This window comes from Acomys russatus, chromosome 19 (assembly GCF_903995435.1).
Source record: "Acomys russatus chromosome 19, mAcoRus1.1, whole genome shotgun sequence".
Taxonomy (NCBI): domain Eukaryota; kingdom Metazoa; phylum Chordata; class Mammalia; order Rodentia; family Muridae; genus Acomys; species Acomys russatus.
The window spans coordinates 34,753,268-34,774,670 of NC_067155.1; the positions used below are offsets into that span (position 1 = coordinate 34,753,268).

The following is a 21,403-nucleotide window of genomic DNA, read 5'->3' on the forward strand; positions in this document are numbered from 1 at the left end:
ATACACACACAGACACACACACACACACACACACACACACAATCAACGCCATTTGTATGCAAAGCTATACTGAGCTCAGATTTCACTTTGTTTGCTGGTGAATGAATACTGCTGGCTTGCTGCCCTTGACCCTATGTTTCGGAGGACTTAGGGTGAGCCTGCACCACCACGACAGGCCCCGCACTACAGCCCTGGGCCTAAGAATGGCAGAGCTTAAGAGTCTTGTTACAGTAAACACACAAGACGCGCAGGCTGGGCACACTGAGTCCAGGAAGGAAGAGGCTGGTGAGGCTCTAGTTTCTGTCTGTGGCTGCGATGAGCCCGATGAACAGAAGCAAGTAGGGGAGGAAAGGTTTCATCTCACCTTACAGTCCATCCCCAGGGGAAACTGAGGCAGGAACTGACGAGGAGATCGTGGAGGAACATTGCTTACTAGTTCCTGTACAAATTGCTTTCTTACACAAAGGAGGGCCAGCCACCCTGGGGTGGCACTGCAGTCAGGGAAATGCCGCACAGACATGCCTGTCGGATGAGCTGGCCGTAGCGATTTTTTCAGTTGTTGCTCCCTCATCTCAGGTAACTAGGACAGGTGGCTTCCCTCAGAGACCTCCTGAGCCAAGGAGCCTCTCAGAGCCCTGGAATTAACCCTGTAGCGAGGAGGATATCTGTCCGCTCAGTTCTGAGAGCTCTTGCTCAAACATCTACTGTGTGTGGGGAGGTGGTAGAGCACCTATGACGGTTAGTGTGGGTCAGCGACCTCACGGGAGCAAGAATGATACAGGAGACAAACATGTGGCCGTGTTTAAATTCATTTAGTTGAGGGGGGAAGACCCACCCTAAGTGTGGGCCACACCATCCTGTGGGCTGGGATCCCAGACTGCATAAAAAAGAGAAAGCGAGCTGAACACCAGCATCTGTCTCCCCCTGCTTCCTGACTGTGGTTACAATGTGAGCAGCTGCCTCAGGCTCCTGCTGCTCCTGCTGCTCCTGCCGCCATGCCTTTGACACCATGATGGACTGTGCACCCTCAGACTGTGAGCCAATATTAACCCTTCCTTCCCTTAGGCTGCTCCTGTCAGGTATTTTTGTCACAGTAATGAGAAAAGCTACTAATATCGTTTCTATGGGAAGCCTCGCATTAGGCAACCTAGCAACCACTACTGTTGCTAAGACTGCTCTAAGCTACTCTGGACACCCACTATTGCCAGGGCCACCCAAGGTCATTCTGGACATCCACTGTTGACAGGACCATCCCAGGCCACATCAGGTATCAAGTGTTGCTAGGGCTATCCTAGGCAATACTGAGGATTCCTGCTCCTGTTAACTTGCTCTTAGTCATACACAGGGGCCCCATGTTGAAGCCACACTAGGTTTCCAAGCTTAGTTTTCATAATCGACAATTTAATAATAATCTGAAAATAACTTGAGAGGATAGAGGTAGGGCCTGGCAGTAGAATATTTCCTCAGGCTTGTTTAGAATGACAAATATTCTCTCTCTCTCTCTCTCTCTCTCTCTCTCTCTCTCTCTCTCTCTCTCTCTCTCTCTCTCTCTCTCTCTCTCTCTCTCTCTCTGTCTTGAGCCCCCGATCTCCCTGTCCGAGCCTCTGGAGTACTGACATTAGAGACAGGAGTTACCACACCTGGTCCCTTATAGACACTTCAGCGTTCAAAGTCAGCTCTGAACTCTCCGTCCTCCCATAAATCCAGCCTTTGATTCCACCGTAATGACTTTTATTTTCTTGTTTTGGCACTGGGGGCTTGAGACTCCTATGCTGTTCAATAGCTGTTATCGCCCATTGTAAGATAAGCAAAGTTGAAAGCCGCTCACTAGCTCTTCTGCCTGACTTGAGGGTTTTTCCCTCTCCCTTTGCCTCTACTATGATACTCCTATCACAGCGAGACCCAGATCTCAATAGATCATGATTGCATCCCACAGAGTGCCATGCGAGACAGTTTCCTGGCCCCTCATGAGATTCCTGCTCCTGAGGAAATGTCTTCTTCTCACTGGTCAACTTGGAGGTTCAGATAGATGGCATCACTTGCCCTAAAATGAGCTAGACTTCAACTTGGATATATCTGGCTTTCAAACCCAAGCTCTTTCCCTACAGATGAGGTAGAAACTTCTGGAAGGGCGAGGTAGTGTTTTAAGCTTTGAGGGCTGTCAACATTGACTGTTATGGTGAAAATAACTCTAGTTCAGACTGCTTAAGCCAGTGGTTCACAGCCCGCGAGTCATGACCCCTTTGGAGGTTCAATGGCCCTTTTACAGGACTCACTTAAAACCACCGGGAAACATATTACGATTCATAACGGTAGCAAAACTAAAGTCACGAAGTAGCAACAGAAATAATGTTATGGTTGGGATCATCACACCACGAGGAACTGTGAGTATTAAAGGGTCGCAGCAGTATGAAGGCTGAGAGCCACTGGCTTTAAGCCTTTATGGAGAGCGGTGTGGCTGCTCCAGCAAAACTTTTCCTGAAAGAACAGGCAGTGGGCTGGCTTTGGCCCTTTGGTCAAGTCTGTAGATTCTGCCTGGAGGCAAGAGTAAAGAAAAGGGGTGGATGAGTGGGGGCAGAGCCAGTCAAATATAGAGCCCAGGGTTCAATGGCTCTTCAGCAGCCCCTCATTAGTGTGAAGCGCTGGAGCCCACAAGCCTAGGGTAGAAGAGAACAAAAGGCTACAGAAAAGACACTGGGGGGTGGCCCTGGCTCAGTGGTAGAGCACCTGCCTGTAATCTCCCAGTGAGGGGCTGGGGGTGTGGCTCAGTGGTAGAGCCCCTGCCTAAAATCCCCCAGTGAGGGGCTGGGGTGTGGCTCAGTGGTAGAGCCCCTGCCTAAAATCCCCCAGTGAGGGGCTGGGGTGTGGCTCAGTGGTAGAGCATCTGCCTAGAATCCTCCAGTGAGGGGCTGGGGTGTGGCTCAGTGGTAGAGCCCCTGCCTAGAATCCCCCAGTGAAGGGTTGGGGTGTGGCTCAGTGGTAGAGCACCTGCCTAGAATCCCCCAGTGAGGGGTTGGGGTGTGGCTCAGTGGTAGAGCACCTGCCTAGAATCCCCCAGGGAAGAGCTGAGGGTGTGGCTCAGAAGTAGAGTGCCATCTTCCTTTCTTTTCCCCTCTTCAAGGGCCATGTCTTTCTTTGTACACTAAGGCTGAGTTCTCGGAACACTGTCACTCCACTTCACAGTCTTCCCTGTTAGGTGTCCCTAAGCGCTCTGGCCCTCAGAGTCATGGCGATGGTTAGCTTGCTTCTTTCTGAGGTCAGAGTCACCTGTATACAATAGAGACTGAGGTTTCCTCTGGAAACATCTATTGGGTTAGGGCTTCTCAGGGGACACTCACCCCATATTCCTGACGTAAGACCTTGTCCTGTCTACATACAGCCTTGCATATAACATGGGCAGACTACTGGCCACTGGGACTGCCTGTGGTACCTGTGACATGACTACTGTGTACAGGGTTAAAGGTTACCCAGGCACCGTGCACCTGGGGGTAGTGAATCTGACAGGATAGTGAGTCCCTAGGTAGTGTGGCAACTGTGTTAATGACCCCTGAGACGCTGCCACTCTCTTCATTATGAGCCCAGATTCTAACTAGCACAGTTCTGAATCCTGTTAATTTCACTTAATGGGCTCTGGGACTGGCTTAATGTGTCACTAGAGGGAGCTGAAACAGCTAGAAGTGTGGCTCTTTTTCTCTCTTTCCAACCAAGAGTAATTAAAAACCTGTAGGATTAGAGGAAAGGTAAAACCCACGTTCTACAGCTAAGACTTTTTGTTTTCATTTAGGGGTGTGTGTAGCCCAGGCTGGCCTCAAATTCGCTCTGTGGCTGAGGTTGACTTGCAGCCCCTGATCCTCCTGCTTCCATGCCCCAGACGCTGGGGCTACTGGTGGACGCTGTCACACCCAGCCATCACACCCAGCTCGTGTGGTGATGAAGAACAATCTTGCTCTTGCAGAGAGGACCCAAGTTCCGTCCCACCATCCACACCAGGTGCCTCATACTTGCCTGCATCTCCAGCTCCAGGGGATCTGATGCCCTCTTCTGGCTTCCATAGGTACTGCACTCATGTGCACACACACACAGACCAGCACACACACACACACACACACACACACACACACACACACGCACATAATTAAAAACTAATTAATAAAAATAATGATGGACTGGCGAACAAGACGGCTCAGCAGGTGAAAGCTCTTGCCAGGAAGCCTGGTGACTCGAGTTTGATCCCGGGGACCCACATGACAGAAGGAAGGAACGGATCTCCATAAGCACACACCTCCACATACCAAATAAAATTTGAAATGTAACCACCTGCTGAAAGCTACAGCTGTAAAGTTACAGTGAGTCACAGTTTCCGAGGACTTTGCTGTCTTCCACAGCACTGTGCACTTCCAAGGCTGAGGAGGTGCACTGGGGTTGAGTGACCTCGGGGGAAATTCATGGAGCCAAAGACCAACGTTCTGGTGCCTGTCAGCTGCTAGTAGGTGTTTACTATTGAGTCCCCACCTTGTGGAGAAGTCCTAGGTCTTTTCTAGAGAACTTAAAACGCTGATCCTTGTATGTACATGTGTGCATGCACGCACGTGTGTGTGTGCATACATGGTATGTGGTTGCATGCATGTGCATGTGTGAGGGAGTGCGTGGTGTGTGTATGAGACGGGTGTAGGTCAGAGATCAGCCTTTAGTGTTGCTCCCCAGGCATTGTCCATCTTGCTTTTTGAAACAGTGTCTCTCCCTGGCCTGGAACTTGCCAAGGAAGCTAGGCTGGGCCGGCCATTGAGCCTTAAGGATCTGCCTGTCTCTGCCTCCCCAGTGCTGGGTTAGAACACAAACCACCATGTCAGGTTTGTGTGTGTGTGTGCATGTGTGTGTGCGTGTGTGCACGTGTTCTGGGGACAGGACTCAAGTCCTTATGCATGCTTGGCAAGCCACTTGAGCTACCAAGCCATCTCCCCAGATCCGCTTTGGTAAAGTGTCGAGGACAGACATGAGAGCCTTAGAAATCCTAAGCACAAACTCTACCCTCACTGTGTCCTGGCCCCAGGTTGGCTCTTTTTGCTTGACTACAACTGACTGCATGTCAGCAAGGATGTGAGCCTCTGCCTCAGGCTGTGAGCAGCTGTGAGCAGGGCCCGGCCATGCCGCCACAGCCTCTTTGCAGTAACTGCAGGAAACCCTGTTGGCGGCAACTACATAAGCAGTCTGTATGGAGAATGCTGCCAGCCCTGCCACAGGATGTGAAAAGACTTGAGCCAATTCCTGAAGTGGAACTAGGGACAGGAGGAAGCATCAGCAATCTCTAAATCAGTCTGACAGTTAATTCAATTCCCATCAAAATCCCAGCATTTGCTTTTTTTTTTTTTTTTCATTTGCCAAAGTGACTGTCAGACTTCTAAAAATGGTATTGGACTTTTGGAAACCAAGAGAATGACCAGAGTTGCTAAGTATGAGCCATGTGTGACAATGGGACACAAATGAACCAGGCAGCTGGCAGAGACCAAGGAAAGCCCGATACAGACTAGTCCACGGGTAGGAAGAATTCAATCATCGCGACTGAGACTCATAACAAGGAGAGAACCCCGTTGATGGGTTGGTGGTGCTGGAGGTGGGGTCGGGGTGGGAGTGTCAGGGTAGGAGACTGCCTCTGAAACCATCCAGAAGAATCTCACTTTGTACCAAGCAGCAAACTCCACTCCAGTCCTTATTGGTGTGGAGTGCTTGCCGGGCATACAGGAGGCCGTGGGCTCCCACCCTGCACGGCATGGCCCAGGTGCAGTGGTGCATGCCTATGGTCCTAGCACTGGGGAGGTGGAGGCCAAAGGAACTGGAGTTCAAGGTCACCCATCCTCAGGGACACAGTGAGTTCTAGGCCAGCCTGGGCCATGTGGTGTTGTCTTAAATAAATAAATAGATGTTTCCCTATAAGAGAACTGAGCTCATGCACGCATTGCTGATGGGACTCTTCCATCCAGGGCTTGTTTGGAGCTGGGTTCTACCTCCTGTGGCCTGGATCTTGACAGACTCATTTTTTCTTCCTCCCGACTTGTAACATTGGTGTTCAGACACAAGCCTCCGTGAAAAAGCATCTACAAACCGCCATCTCCCTGAGGCGCGTAGAGGTAAACATTACATATTTGATCAAGAGGGGACCCGGAGAGAACATCCATTCTCCAAGTCCCATCCCGTGGCGGGCCAGATGCCTCAGGAAACTCACACAGGAGCTGCGAGCATGCCCAGTGAACACGGAAGGGGCTATGTCAGGCCAGCTGCATTCCACAGAGTCTTCTTGTGGGCAGATGAGCTGGGAGCCTAGCTGGGATATGACCTGGAGTCTCTTACTCACAGAGTTCCATAACCTCCCACAATGCTCAAAGGCTGGAGCTCAGAGTGGTTGAGTACAGTCCTGAAGGTCACACAGCCAGCAAAAGGCAGGGGCATCACACAGATTCACAAGTTCGCCTACAAAACCACAGTTAGATCTATTTCCCCCAAAGCCTCTGAGTACTTCAGGGTGACTTGTGTGGGGGTACAGAGGGTTAGTTTTAATGAGGAATGGGTAGATGAGATGGCTTAGCAGGTAAAGGTGCTTGCTGCCAAGCCTGACGGCCTGAGTTTGATCCCTGGGAGTGACATGATGGAAGGAGAAAACTGATTCTTACTAGCTGTTCTCTGGCCTTCAGACATGTGCTTTTGCAGGTGTGTTGCCTACATGTATGTACAAGCACACATATGCACATGCATGCAAAACACACAAAAGAGTGAGTCCCGCTTGCCTGTTGGCCGTTAGCGCCATTACTGCTGCTCTGGGACCTGAGCTAGGTCCCGGCAGGTGTCCGGATGTGAGGAGCAGAGGAGAAGGTTGTTGGCTAACTGGAAGGGATGTTACACTAGCTCACTACCTAGTCCTTCCAGAGAATTCTCCCCAAGACAGATGTGCAGCAAAGGAAAGTAAGCTGGGACCTGAGATATATGTACATTGTTTGAGGCACAGAAGAGCTACTTCTGGAATCAGGGGTGGGGGTTGGGGGTTGGGGGCTGGGGGCTGGGGAGGAGCAGATGGGACTAAAAGCAGCAAGTCCTTCTGGGAACTCTGCAGCACAAACAGGAACAGGCAGCAACAAAGTTTTAGCAGCCTTTTAGAGAGGGGTGCGGGGAGCCAGTCAAGGAGTCCTTCAGGAGGGCTGTACTAAGCCGCATGGGGCTGGTTTCTAATTTTCCTCCCTTAGTTATGTGACAACATGCCTAGGAAAAGCAATTTAAGAGAGGAAGGGTTGGTTTCGAATCACAGTCTGAGGGCATTGTCCATCACTCGGGGAAGGCACAGCGGCAGGAACATGACGGTCACATGGCGACCACAGTCAGGAAGCAGAGAGAGGTGGATGCTGATGGATGCTGATGCTCAGCTCGCTTTCCCCATTGTATTCAGTCCAGGACCCCAGCCTAGCGAACGGTGTCCCCCACATTCATGGTAAGTCTTTCCATCCCAATCAAGCTAATCTAGACATCCCCTCACGGACAAAGCCAGTGGTGTGTCTCCTAAGTGATTCTAGAGCCTGCCAAGATGACAGTCAAGATTAACAGCCACAGGTGGCCTGGTTTGAGCTGAGGAGAGTGGGAAGACCTGACTTTGGAGGAGCTGGACCTGCCAAACTTGGGTAGGTGACCTGTCTGCTCTAAGCCTGCCTTTTTTCCTCATCAGAAACTATTGGGGGGATGACAGCACAAATGCTCCTCTGGCTGCATGGCCTGGTCCAGGCAAATTCTCTTGCAGGCTCACAAGGCCCCCAGTGATGGCTGAACTTGTTTGTCAACTTGGCTAGATAGGGCATCAGTTCAGTTCTGCCTCTGGGCAGTTTCCAGGAAGTATTAGTAGAGCAAGGTAGACCATCTCCCAGAGTACACAGCACCTTCTGGATGTAGGCAACATGTAAGAAGGTCCCAGGGACAGACTGCCATGTTCCCTTGCCTGCCTTTGCTCTTTGCTGGCGAGTGCATCTGCTCCTCGGCTGCTGCTGCTGCTACCACCGTAGAGGCCCTACGTCTTCAGCCTTCCAACATGCATGAAGGCAGAGCAGCTTTCCAGGAGCTCCAGGCACTCACTAGGACATTCAGCTGTACAGACTGAGCAGCTAACACAGTGCCAGCATGCAGATGGCCACCGTTGGACCGCCCAGCTGTGTCATGTAAGCCAAGCGCTAATAAAACCTCTTCAAGATGTACACTCCGTCTCTTGGTTCTGTTCCTCTAGATAACTCTGACTCAAAACAGTCCCCCACGGAGAACCTCATGGCTTCAAGAAAGGATGAGTGTGCCTGTGGGTGCCCAGAGCAAGGAAAGTAGCATGGGAGACCTTGCTGACGGTGCGTCCATTGATTCAAGCAAACGACAAGGCCAGCGTTCCATACCAAGGAGGACACTGTGGCGGTTAATCCTGACCACTGTGATTGTTTCTATGTTAAACGCACTCACCTTTCCTTCAACACTTGGTCCTGAGCTGGCGGTGCCATTTCGGGAGGCCAAGGAACCCTTGGGAGACATGGCCTATCTGGAGGAAGTGTATTGCTAGAGGGTGGACATTATGGGTTATATGGCTTGACCATGGCTCAAGCCAAGTGCCCAGTTTCCTGGATACGAATGCAATGGGCCACCTCACGTTCCTGCTCACAGCCGCCGGGTCTTCCCCATGGGGATGGACTGTGTCCTTCAACCAGCTAGCCACGATAAACCTTTGCCCTCTGGGAAGGTTAATACGGTCAGCTCTACAGGATATGGAATTGTCCAGGAGATAGCCCTCTGGAAATGCCTATGAGAAAGTCTTCTAGACTGGACTGGACTGAGGTGGGAAGACCTCCCTAAATGTGGGTGACACCATCCATCTTGTGGGTTGGGGCCTGACTTGAATAAAAAGGAGGAAGTGAGTTGAGTGCCAGAATTCATCACTCCCTGCTTCCTGACTGTGGATGCCATGGGACCAGCTGCCTCACTCCTGTCACTTCCCCTCCCCTGCCTCGGTGGACTGTTCCCCCTCAAACTATGAGCCAAATCAACCCTTCTTTTCTTAAGCTGCTCATGGCACAGCAATGAGGAAATAAGCACACACTCTGGTAAGCTCCTTCTGTCAGGTGTTTGTCACAGCAACAAGAAAAGCAACCGGTACAGTGTCAACTTGACAAGATTGAGAATTTACGTGATTAGTAAGGCTGCCTCTGGGTTTGCGTGCAAGGGCAGACAGCGTAAACTAAAGGGGAGAGTATTGCCTAGGATGCAGCCAGTATCCTCCTGCAGGCTGGGCTAGCCAATGGGACACAGGGGAGGAAGGAGGAAGCCTGTGACATAGGCAAGCCTTTTCACGTCCTGTCCTCCACGATGGAAGTTGCTCCGCCCCTTCCCACGTAATGGATGCGAACTGGGAACCAAACGAAACCACTGTTCTTGAGTCCCCAGTGTTCTCACTGTGAAGTGTGTGTGTGTTTCTAGTAGCTTTCTGAGTGATTGCTGTAGCCCTTGTCTGGCCGTGAGATGAGGGACAGGCTCAGAGCTTACCAGCCTCACCGACGAAGACCTCCACGGGCACACTGGCTGGGCTCTCGCCGATGATGTTATAAGCCGTCATGATGACTTCGTAGCGCCTGTACTTCTTCAGATCTACAAGGTCAAACACACATGGTCAGCCTACAGCTGGACCAGCTTCTGTTCTTGGATTTCCTCTGTGGGCCACCCCCAGGCAAAGGGGGACTCCAGGGAGAGAGATAGACTGCTCTTTGGGGGACTGGGAAAGGCCTCCATCCTGCCTCCTGAAGCTCCTGTCAATCAAACGAGATGACTCCTCCCATCTGTGCCCAGGTGAAGGGGAACAAAGTGCCCATGACCGGGCCTGCCTCTGGCCAGCAGCTCTTCCCCAAAACAGCCAGCAAGTGAAGACCCAGGCCCTTGCAAACTCCTGCTCCTCCTGCTTCCACTCCCCGAGTGCTGGGATTACGGGCATGTGCCAGCACACCTGGTTAATGTCAGGTTGGGAATGGAACCCAGGGCTTCGACATGGTAGGCACGCATCCCCTTCCCTACCCACTGAGCTACAACCCCAGCCCTTGGGTGAGAGGAGAAGGTCACTGCCTTCCAGCTAGTTAAGATGGGGGGCTAGCTCAGCAGTTAAGAGCACTTGTTGTTCTTCCAGAGGACATGGGTTTGATTCCTGGCACCCATATGGAGGCTCACAACTTTCTGGAACTCCCATTCCAGGAGAGCTGATGCTCTCTTCTGGCCTCTTTGGGCACCAGGCACACACATCGTACATGGACATAAATGCAGGTAAAATATCCACAAAATGAAGAAAAAAATACGGTTAAGATTGTAAAATTTGGCCTGTGTAGTCCATCCACTATAATTGAGAGAGACAGACAGACAGAGACAGAGACAGGGAGACAGGGAGACAGAGAGACAGAGAGACAGAGACAGAGACAGATCAAAGAGAGCCACAGGAAAGATTTTGCCCTTTCTGACTTCCCGCTCCATCCCAGTCAGAGGGGAACTCCAGCAATCAGAGCCATGAGTCCAGCCTGGTTCTGCCTGGGTGTCTGGGACATGGCGGGGCAGGGCTGTTGGCTGCATGCAGGGCCCGCCCCCCCCCCCCCCCCCCCCCGCAATGCCGTGCGCTTACCTGTTAACTCGTAGGTGGTTAACGTGGAGCTGCTGTTCACGGTCTTGAAGCTGCTTTGGGCTACGGGGGAGAAGGAGGGCAATTAGCACAGAGCGGCACTGTTCCGAGAAGCTACCACACGGACACCACGTAGGTGGTGGACGGGAGGCTGTGTACCTCCCATAGTTCCCCGGGTGCTGCAGAGATTGCAGGCTTCTCATTGGCTCCTGGGAGTTGCCATACTTCTTCCTGACACACAAGAAGCACCAGCCTGAGACAGGTGGTGGTGGGCTGGCCCTCTGATAGAGGGGAACAAATGTAAGTGCACTGTCAGCACTTTGGGGGCGGGGAACACTAGTGAAGACACAGATATGTTTGGGTTTTGCTTTCTCTTATTCTTCCTTCCAGGCCTTTCTGAGGTGCAGGTCTACTGACTGAAACTTGCAGCCTGCGGGGCTCTAGTCTGAAGGGGATGAGAATTCTTTTAGTAACTCATCAAGCACCTGAGAGGCCCCCCATGCCCAGCCCCCATCAGGGATAAGTCTTTGTGCAGTCAGCATGTGGGCCTCTGGTGGAAAGGATGGGGGTGGGGCAGGGAGCCTGTGGCATGCTGGGTGGGCCAACATCAGGCAACTTCCTGGCCTCATCAGGCAACTTCCTGGATGGAGGTGATGGAGGTAGGAAGTGCTACCCATATATTCCCCTACCCTGTCTGGCCCTCATCATAGAGATCCACCTGCCTCTACCTCCTGAGTGCCGGGATTAGAGGCGTGCGCCACCACACCTGGCAAAAGGGAATTTTGTATGACACTATCCAGAGAGAGGCAGGGTCTTCTGAAATTAAGCTGGCTCCCTGGCAGCTGACTATTAACAGAGGCAAAAAAAAAAAAAAAAAAAAAGGCTGTGGTGGGGTGCAGGCTCAACAGAGATCAGGGGTGCCCACACATGGATTAGATGGGCCTGGCCTTCACCTCAGACCATTCTCCACACAATGTGTTCTTGGAAAGCTGGCCCCTTCTCCCTCCACCCAGCTTCCAGATGCACTGCCTCCATCGGTGCCCTGCCGGCTTCACACTGCACTGTGCCCACTCCCACCATCTCCCTTCCCCTACCCCCTCTACAGTATTTCCCAGCATGCCTTCCATGGGGCAGACAGACATACGAGGCTCACTTGTGGACATCCCCCAGCAAGAGGAGTGTTGCTTACCTGTGAGATCAGCACGTAAGGCAGAGGGGCTCTTGAGTGTCTTGGCCTCGGGGCTCGGGCCTGTCTCAGACTCCAGCTCACGGTAGTAGATCCTGTAGCCTTGCAGAAGGCCGTTCAGGCTCTCATCCCGGGGAGGCTGCGAAGATATTGTACACTCAGCCATTTTGGGGGATGTTACCAGAGTCATTACGTATAAAACGATTGGTAGCCTCTACCCTGGTAGAGTTAGCCCACCATGAAAAGTCAATATTTCAAGTCCAAGTATTTTATTTTATTAGGAGGATGATTATTTGTGTGGGGGGGGGCGGGGGAGGCACACATGTGTGCATGCATGTATGCACACATATGGGCCGTGGCATGAATGTGGAGTTCAGAGGACAATTTTCAGTTGATTTTCTCCTTCTACCATTGGGGGGTTCTAGGGCTCGAACACAGGCTGTCAGGCTTGGTTGCAAGCATCTTTACCTGCTGAGCCATTATGCAGGCTCTAAGCCTATAGTCTTTAATTTTAAAAAATAAAGGAAGAGAGATGGTGGGATGTCTAAGTTGGCAGAGTGCTCGCCTTGTAATCACCAGGACTTAAGTTAAATTCTCTGACCCCACATAAAAAGCTGAGCAGGGTGGTGAGTGCTTGTAATCCTACACTGGGGAGGAGGAAGACAAGAGGAGTCCCTGGAGTCTGGCCAGCCTACCTGGTGAGTTACAGGCTGGCGAGAGGCCCATCTCAACAATCAGTGTAAATATCTACTAAGAAATACCTGAGGTTGTACTCTGGCCTCCATTGTGTATATGCATGTATACCTGCATGTGTATGTGCAACACACACACACACACACACACACACACACACACACACACACACACAGAGGAAAAGTTTGAGATGATTGGAGGGAAAATATGGACCATCCCGGGCCCAGAGCCAGCTGTGGAGCCCTGCTGAGACCTTGTATGTCATCTGGTATGATGGCTGCTAATCTTGATCCAGAATCAACTAAAACTCAAGCATCTCCGCATGCCTGTGAGGGATCTTATTGATGGCATCATTTGAGGTGGAAAAAGCACCCTAAATCTGGGTTCACCTTCTGGTGGCCGGCCCACATAGAAAGACAGGTGAGAAGGAAGCTTTTGCTTTTTGCCTGTTTGCCCTCACTCTTGCTGGCAAGTTCATCTGCCCTGCTGCTGAGGCATTTCTTTGCTGGTATTAAAACCTCCTTCTTCAGGATTCCAGCATAGACTGAAGACCAGCCGCTCTTTAGGAATCCTCTAGGACTCCAGCACCAGGTTAGGACTGCTGAGCCATCCAGCCCTGTGGACTGAACAATGTCTGGGTGCAGAAGGAATCTCTTGTGTACTGTGTGGAGGCAACACCTGTCAATAATAAATCTGATGGCCCATAGCTGAGGCAGGAAATAGAAGGTGGGGCATCTGGCAGGCAGAAGGGATTCTGGGATAGAGCCAGGCACAAGAGATTCAGCTGGCAAGGTGTGAGGAGAAAGGAGCCCAGGTAACTAGCCACGTGGCAAAATGTAGATGAGAATAAATGGGTTATTTTAAATTATGAGGTAGTCAGGGAAGAGCCTAGCTATATGGCCAGGGTATTTGTAAATAATATTTTGAGTCTCGTGAGTCATTATTTCCAGGGAGCTGCGGGGGTGGGAGGAAAAACACTTCAACCTACTACAACAATGGGGTTCCTGGCCTTTCTATTGGGAGATAGCCACTGTGGGACTACCCAGACCCCAGGCTGGAAGCCACTTTAATAATATTCATTTTATGTTTAGTTCCTTTACAGAAGCCTAGCTGATCCATGAAGACATGAGTTCTTATCCTATGTCCAGCTGAACTCCTTGAGGTGAGGCAGGAGAGCAAGGCGTGGGCAGAGATGAGGAGGGAGCCTCTCTGTGTGGGGTCAAGTTAGAAACAGTAAGGGGACTAGAATAGAATGCTCAAACAATATGTCTATTTGGGACTCTTTTTTTTTTTTTTTCCTCTTGCAAATAGATAGAATTAGTTGACGGGAAATCACACTGGACTTGGGAGGGCCTTAATTCAATAGCTGGTGTCTTCATAAGAGGAGGGACATTTAGACTTGTGGACACATAGAGAGAATGTCCCATGAACAGGGAGAGGGAGGTTACTGTGGCATGTTTATAAACTAAGGGACACGAATGGCCATCATCAACCAGAAGACACTGGGAGATGCCTGGACGGTGCCTTTCCTGGAAGGAGCAATGTTCTGCTGTCATCTGGCCTTGGACTCCTAGCTTCTAGAACCAACCTATGGCTGTGACGTATATGTTTTGTAGAAATGTGTGGCAGCCATCCCAGGATACCCTGATGTCCAACACAACTGCTCCCAAGTCCCTGTGACATGGACCCAAAGACCAGAGTGCCTACAACTGCCTTTCTAGGCCCTGGACAACCAGCGCTTGCCAATTGATCATGTGCTTTGCCCTCTAAACCACAAGCTGAGGGGTTTGGGAAGCCAGGAACATGTGTGGTGACAAGGCTGGCAGACACACACACACACACACACACACACACACACACACACACACACACGTCGGGAGTACAGCATGTGCGCGGATCGCTGAAGATGCTACTGGAAATGACATCTGTGAACATCCTCGCTACAGGGGCTCCAGGCCTGCCATGCAGACTGCTCATCAGCTCCCAGCCTCCCTTCTGTCCACGCCTCAAATGAAGGGTGGTCCAGAGCACACAGATGCTGGGCAGAGGTGGAGACGTGTGACCTGGGAGGTTTGCTGAGTCTCGGCGGCCTGCCGTCAGAATGGTTAGCAGATTCCAATGCCCGCCAGAGCACTTCTACCATACACCTCGAGGCCGCAGAGGGCAATGCCCTGCCTCAGCTTTGGTCTCAGATAATGGGAAACTGGGTCTCAGTGTAGCTGGGCGGTTAGTTCCTAAGAGACTTTTGTTTTTCCATCTGGCCCTTCCTTGAGCATTGGTGATGGCATCTGGGGGAATATTGCTGCTCTATAGCTGCCTTCATTAAGCCCTGGTCAACCAGGTCAGAACGAGGAGCCATGGCCCAGGGACTAGGGTGTCAGATGCGGCCTTTTTTGTTTGTTTGTTTGTTTGTTTGGTTTTGTTTCTACTTGTCTCCTCTTAGGGCAGTCAAGTTTAGGCAAAAAATATAGGATGCCCAGCTAGATTTGAATTACAATATGCTATTATCAAAATTGATGGTATCTCTTGTGTGTGCTTGTATACACAAGTATGTGCATGTTTGCCTGTGTGTTTATGGGTGTGTACATGCTTATGTGCTGTTTGTGTGTACGCAGGTGCTGTGTGTATATACACACGGAGGACGGAAGAGAACTGTGACCGTTCTTCAGGGGTCCACCCTGTTTGTTGGTGGTGGTTTTTTTTTTTTCACCCTGTTGTTTTTTGAGCCAGGGTCCCTCACTGGCCTGGAGCTTGCTAAGTAAGCTAGGCTGGCCAGTGAGGCCCCAGGGATCTGCCTGTTTGTCTCTCCAGTGCTGGGATTTTCAGCTCCTGGCACCAGGCCTGACTTCTCCCATGGGTTTCTGGGATGGAGCTCAGGCCCTCGTACTTGTAAGTCCAGCACTCCACCAAGCCATTGCCTCATCTTCTGACCCACTGTTAAGGCAGTGGCTTTGTGTCACTGTACCTCTCCTGAGGGGAGATGGTATGGCTGAGGGTGGCATGTGCAGTGGCTTCTTACACATCTCGGTATGCTCGTGTGGGCACACGGCAGAGCCATACAGACATGGAGGGTCCCTGATCTTTGAACCTGATGGTTGGTGGTAGCCTGGCCACCACCATCTCCCTGGGTCTATCACATCTTCTGCTTAAGGAATGACAAAGAGCCATGGAGGTGGGTGAGCAAGAACTGTGGAGTTTCTGAAGAAGCCTTAGTGCCTGGGACACATGGGGGATGCCCCTGGAGGAGGGGAAGAGTCCTCTGTGACACATCCCATGGTAGAGAAAGTGCTCTTCTGCCTAGGGTGGGCAGCCTGGCTTAGAAGTGCAGCCTCTGGGTCCCAGGCCAGATGGTCTCCATATGGTAAGCTTCCAGAATGATCCACAGCCTAAGCCAGGGAACTTGCCTGGAAAGAGCCTCCTCTGAGTTCACTGAACAGTCACTCATGGTCCCCTGGACCACAGGCACCGGAGATGCATGGCTAGGGAGTCGCGGCTTTGCCCTTCCTTTCCTAAGCCCCTCACGAAGAAGCAGGGAGCTGTGTGTCCTGTTCAGTGGCTCAGACTGCTACCCCAGGAGCCTGCTCTTGCAGTTCAGATAATACCACGTGGCTGTGCAGAAGGTTCTGGCACTGTCTTCATTCACCCTGGGAGGAGGTGGGAATAGCAGGGCTCTGTCTGGGCAGATGAGATGGCGTGCCTTCCCGTTTCTGGGGACCTGGGCTGACTCAAATCAGCAAGAAGGGAGGGTGAGTGGGCACATCAAAAGCTTGCTGCCAGACTCTGTAAGTGCCAGCCCAGCGGTCTCCCCTCAAGGGTCACCTTCAAAGCCTGCCCGTCAGTCTGGGATCACACCAGCGGGAAGATGGCTGATGGCTGGCCAGCTCTACAGAAGACGCACAGGCTGGGGATGGATAGTGGGGAAGTGGGGAGGACTGGATTCTGTTCACTCAAAATGTCAACTGAACAGGATGCTGGGAAGATGGAAATGCTCTTGCTGGGGATCGTAATGTGGGTATGCAGCTGTTGGCGGGACCTCTGCCCACCCAGACCCCACCTCCTCATCCTCACCAGTCCTTGAGTGGGGTTGGGAGAGGAACCATGAAAGGCTGAGGTATTTCTTGTCACATCAGAGGATGCAAAGGGAGGAGGAGGCCAAGCTCACATGCACATCCCCGCCCCTGGGACAGCGGTGACCAGCACTAGGCTGGGGCCACATTTGCCAGTTGGCATCAGAAGCCCCCAGAGTCAAGATGTGCACCCTCCCAGCGGGCGTCTGCTGAGGTCTGGATCAGTGGTCCCTGAGGGCTCTGTGCGGAAGGCCTCCAGCCCCTCCCAGCTCCCTTCCTCTTGGTGTGGCACAGGAGTCTGATCAGGGGGAGAGGGAATTTATTTTATTTTATTTTTTAGCTTATACTTCGGGGTCACAGTTCACCACGGAGGGAGAGCAGGGCAGGAACTTAAGCAGGGACTTGGAGTAGAAACAGAAAGAAGCGCTGGCCGGCTGCTGCCTCGCTGCTCCCAGGTTCATGCTTGGCTTTCTTACATTAGCCTAAGACCACCTGCCCAGGAAACGAAGCTGCCCAAGCAGACTGGGCCCTCCTTAATTAACAATTAACAACCAAGACAGTACTCACAGACAAGCCCACAGACTGACCTGATAGAGACAATCAATCAATTAAGACTCTTTTCATGTGACTCCAGGCTTATTAATGCTAACTAGGACAGTCCCCAAGCCGGAACCCTTAGGAGGCGGGGCCTAGTGGGAGGAAGTTAAGAGTCTGGGAGCATTGTGCCCTTGAAGGGGATTGTGGGACACCAGTACCTTCTTCTTTCTCGGCTTCCTAGCTATGAGAGGGCCATTCTATTCCGGTATGTATTTCTCAATAGAGGCTCCAACCAACAGTCCTTGACTTTGGATTGGGACCAGCCAAACTTTTTTTTCTTTCCACATTAAACTGTGTCAGGTGTTTTGTTACAGTTCAGGAAAGTGAGTGACATGAGCATAGATGGCAGAGTCCCCCAGAGGCTGTAGCCGGTCCAGGCCTGCCCAGCCATTGGCTTGAAGGTCCAGCACATATCCCAGAGTGCAAAGCTCTGTCTGCCTTGCGCTCTGTTCTACATCCCTACAGCACCTGAGACAGGCCCTGGGTGCTGTGGGTGGGTACTCAGGCGATGCTTGTAGAGCTGAGTTGAGCATGCTAGAAGGCAGGGGGACTCCATCTACATGTCATTCCACCCCGGAGTGGCCATCTGTCAGGGCAGGAGCTGAGAGGGACCTGGAAGCTCTTCCTAATGCTGCCTTCCTCTGGCCACCCCATCCAAAGCCCAGTGGCAGGCTGTGAGTCCAGCATGGATTTTCAAAAGTCCCTGTTCAAATGCAGGTGACCCAGTCATGGTACGCCAGGGAGTCATCACCCACTGCACAGGAGGAGAATGGCCCCTGGGAAAAACTCAGAAGGACAGTGCCTCGTGGGGTTGGCAGAACTGAGTGGAGAGAGGAACTTGTGTTGAGACGGGCAGGACTCAACCTTCAGCCTCTGTGGTAGTTAGTCTCAACTGTCAACTTGATGCGAGCTAGAGCCGCCTGGGCAAGTCTATGGGGGATTATCTTGATTAGGCCAGTGGAGGCGAGAAGACCCGCCCACTGTGGGCGGCACCATCCCCCTGGCTGGGAACCTGGATTGTATTAAGTAGAGAATGAGAGCCCAGCAGAGGCATCCTTCATCCTCTGCCTCTCCTGACAGTAGAAGGGGGAAAAAATGGCTCAGGCCACTCAGGCTCCTGCTGCCAAGCCAAGGCTTCTCACCACGATGGAGGATGGAGTGTGAGCCCTAAGTCGCTTTCATCAGGTATCTTGTAGCAGTGAGAAAAGCAATTCTTCCTTCCAGCTGCCTGACAGGACTGGGCTGGGTCCCATAGCTGCTGGCCTCTACTCAGCGCTCCCTCTTCGCTCAGGTGAGAGGAAGGCTACAGAGCCAAGCGGTGCAACGGAGCCATGTGGTCCAACGGGGACCTAGGACTCAGGGAAGTAAATCGCTCACCTGAGGTTTCACTAGAGCATAAGGTAGAGCTAGGATCAGAACCAGAATCCAGAGGGATTGCTGAGGTCCCCAGGGGTCTAGGCTTACATCCATGTGGCCTCCACGTCCTGGAGAGGGGTGCAGGGATTCCCTTTGGGACTAAGTCCTGGTGTTTAGAGACACGCAGGAACCCAGGCTGCCTTCATTTCAAACCCAGCATTAAACACATGTGTTCGTCAAACTTTCTGCCATGTGATAAACACCTGTGAGAGCAACTGGGAAGGAGGAAGGGATTTTTTTTTTTTTTTTTTTGCCCATGCGTCACTTGGCTCCACTGTTTCTGGGCCTGTGGTTTGTGGCCAGCAGAGTGTGTCAGGGAGAGCACATGGTCCCCTCACAGTGGACAGAATGCCAAGGCAGACCAGTAGGATGAGGCAGGGCACCCTTCAAATGCCTGCTGCAGGTTTGGGAGATGCTCCTTACGTAAGACTGCTTGCCATACAAGCATGAGGACTTGAGTTCAGACCCTTGGCACAGGTATAGAGTCCAGATGTAGCTGTGTGCACCTGCAGTGCCAGCACTTCAGCAGGGGGACAGAAGCAGGAGAATCACTGGGGCTTGCTGGCTGGCCACTACAGCTGCAAGCTCCAAGTTCAGCGGGAGACTCTGCCTCTAAATAAATAACTCACATGGAGAGCACTAGAAGGGGGCGCTCAATGTTCACCTCTGGCCTCACCACACTTACTCAAAGGTGCACACATGCGTGCCCCCTTCTACGCCCCCCCACCCCTGCCCTCCTGGTTACCCACTTCTTACACTCAGACCTTCATTCCAGAGCTCCACCACATCCCGACAGTCTCTCCCACCTGTGCGCCCATCGACAGTTCAGTCAGATCTCCTATCCAACCATCTCCCTGAAAGCCCATAGCTGGCTACACTTTTGTCCGAAACCAAGCATTCAACCCATTAGACTTTGAGGGGACATACCATATCCACACCCACGACAGCCAGCAATCTTCTAGTTGAGTCTTTGCCCAGGCTGGATCTTCTCTCTGTCTTGTTCCTCAGCGGGGAGGGGAGATCTAGCCACCCGGTCAAGGGTGTTCATTTGTCCCTTGGGAAGAGCTAGGAGCCTCTCTCCCTTGCTGTCTCATGCTTCTGTGCATGGCAGTGCAAGAGGAGAGAAAAGAAAAGAGAGCCTGTGGCCCTGTGGCCTTTGTCTAGGCCAGTCATCACATGAGGAAGATGTCTCTTAGCCTATGCAAGAGGTGACAGCAGGACTTTCCATAGTCAGTGAGTATCTGGGCATGTCTGTGAGGAATTTTTTAGAGTGTCCTGAGATGGGGAGACCCACTCTAAATGGGGGTGAAACTTTCCCACAGGCTGTGGTCCTGAACACAAGGGCAAACACTAATGTTCATCTCTCTGTTTTCTCACGGCATGTGCAATGCAACCAGGTGCCCAAATCCTGCTGTCGTGCCATTGCCACCCTAGAGCAGTGAGGCAGAGCAAGCCTTCCCTCCATTATGTTAGCTTCTTGCCAGGCGTTTTGTCCCCGCAAGGAGGAAAATAAGCAAAACACACCCCTTTGAGGTGTCAGGGTGGGTGGGAGTGGTACACACAGTGGTTCATGGGGACAGTCAATGTTATCAGTTCATAAACTTTCCACCCTGGGACAAACAGGGCTCATCGCAAAGGCGACACCATCCCCAATTTGGGTGGGACCCACGTTCAAATCCTAGGGCTGGAGCAGAGCTGGACCCTACTAAAAGTGAAGTTTAACAGTCTCCCCAAGAAGCCTGAAGCCCGGCAGCCTGCAGTGTGGAAGCATTGATGGGGGTCTGCAGCCTTCAAATCACAGCCCGTGCTTGTATTTTTTTTTTTTTTTTTTAAGAGCAAGTTGCTTAAAAAAAAAAAAAAAACCCAGAAGGTTACAGGTGGGATGCTTCATGGGGAATGGAATCTATATTTAAACCTAGTTCCTCTTTCTCTGTTCCAGTCTCTGATTTCCTAAATTACTCATAATTCTAATTGTGTTTCAATTGCCTGCTGGTTGACAGGCATTTATTTCAACAATACACAGGGCTGACCACCTCTTGCTCTGGGCTTTTTGAAATCCGTTTGTTCTATTGGACACTGGAGGGCACAGCTGACGGGCACATATGCCAAGTTCCTTTGGTGCGGCTCCATGCCACTTCACAGAGTTGTCCAGCAGTCACGGAGGAGGCTTGACACCTGCGCTGTTACGGACTGACAGCAGCTTATGGCCACAGCAACTTTATTCAAAGGGGGCGATGCGCCCTGCCCAGAGCCCTCGCTGCCTCTATGGAAAAGACGCATATCTCATTATTGGCAGGCCAGCTGCCACATCTACACACAACACGCTAATTTTTTAGTAGACTCTGGCACAGTAGGAGTAGAGGCACTATAGAGAGGCAGGGAGAATTATTGGCGTGAGAAGAAAACGGAGCTCCCCCCCCCCCCCCGGAGTCTGGTTGAAGCTTTCCACTGGCTGAGAACCAATTCAGACACAAGGGACATTTGTGCAAAGCTCTTCTCCTATCTCAGATGAACCGACAGCTTTCCAGGAATCTCACCAGAAACCCCCACTGACAGAAAAACAAAAACTCCAAAAACCAAACAACAACAACAATTCTAACTTCACACACAGTTTCACTTCATCAGATTATAAACCTGATGCAAGGCATCTCTGGAGTCCCCCTTGTGATCTCAATTATCACAAAGAAGGACAGAGGTGAGGGAGGGGAAGGCCCCTTAGAAACTCTCTAAGTGATGAAATTTCAGCAGCTTCCAAAATATAGTTAGAGTGACGCTGAACTGGGA

The 21,403-nt window shown here is 51.7% G+C and overlaps 1 protein-coding gene across 1 annotated transcript in view; it reads right to left on the reverse strand.

Annotated features, from left to right (window-relative positions):
* Sdk1 (sidekick cell adhesion molecule 1) overlaps positions 1-21,403 on the reverse strand; it is a 952,579-nt gene that overhangs the window by 56,050 nt on the left and 875,126 nt on the right. Inside the window, exons 33-35 of the mRNA XM_051161155.1 lie at positions 11,850-11,985; positions 10,664-10,723; positions 9,550-9,651 (exon numbers count right to left, since the gene is read on the reverse strand). Coding sequence (XP_051017112.1) covers positions 9,550-9,651; positions 10,664-10,723; positions 11,850-11,985 — 298 coding nt within the window. The remainder of the gene's footprint in view (positions 1-9,549; positions 9,652-10,663; positions 10,724-11,849; positions 11,986-21,403) is intronic.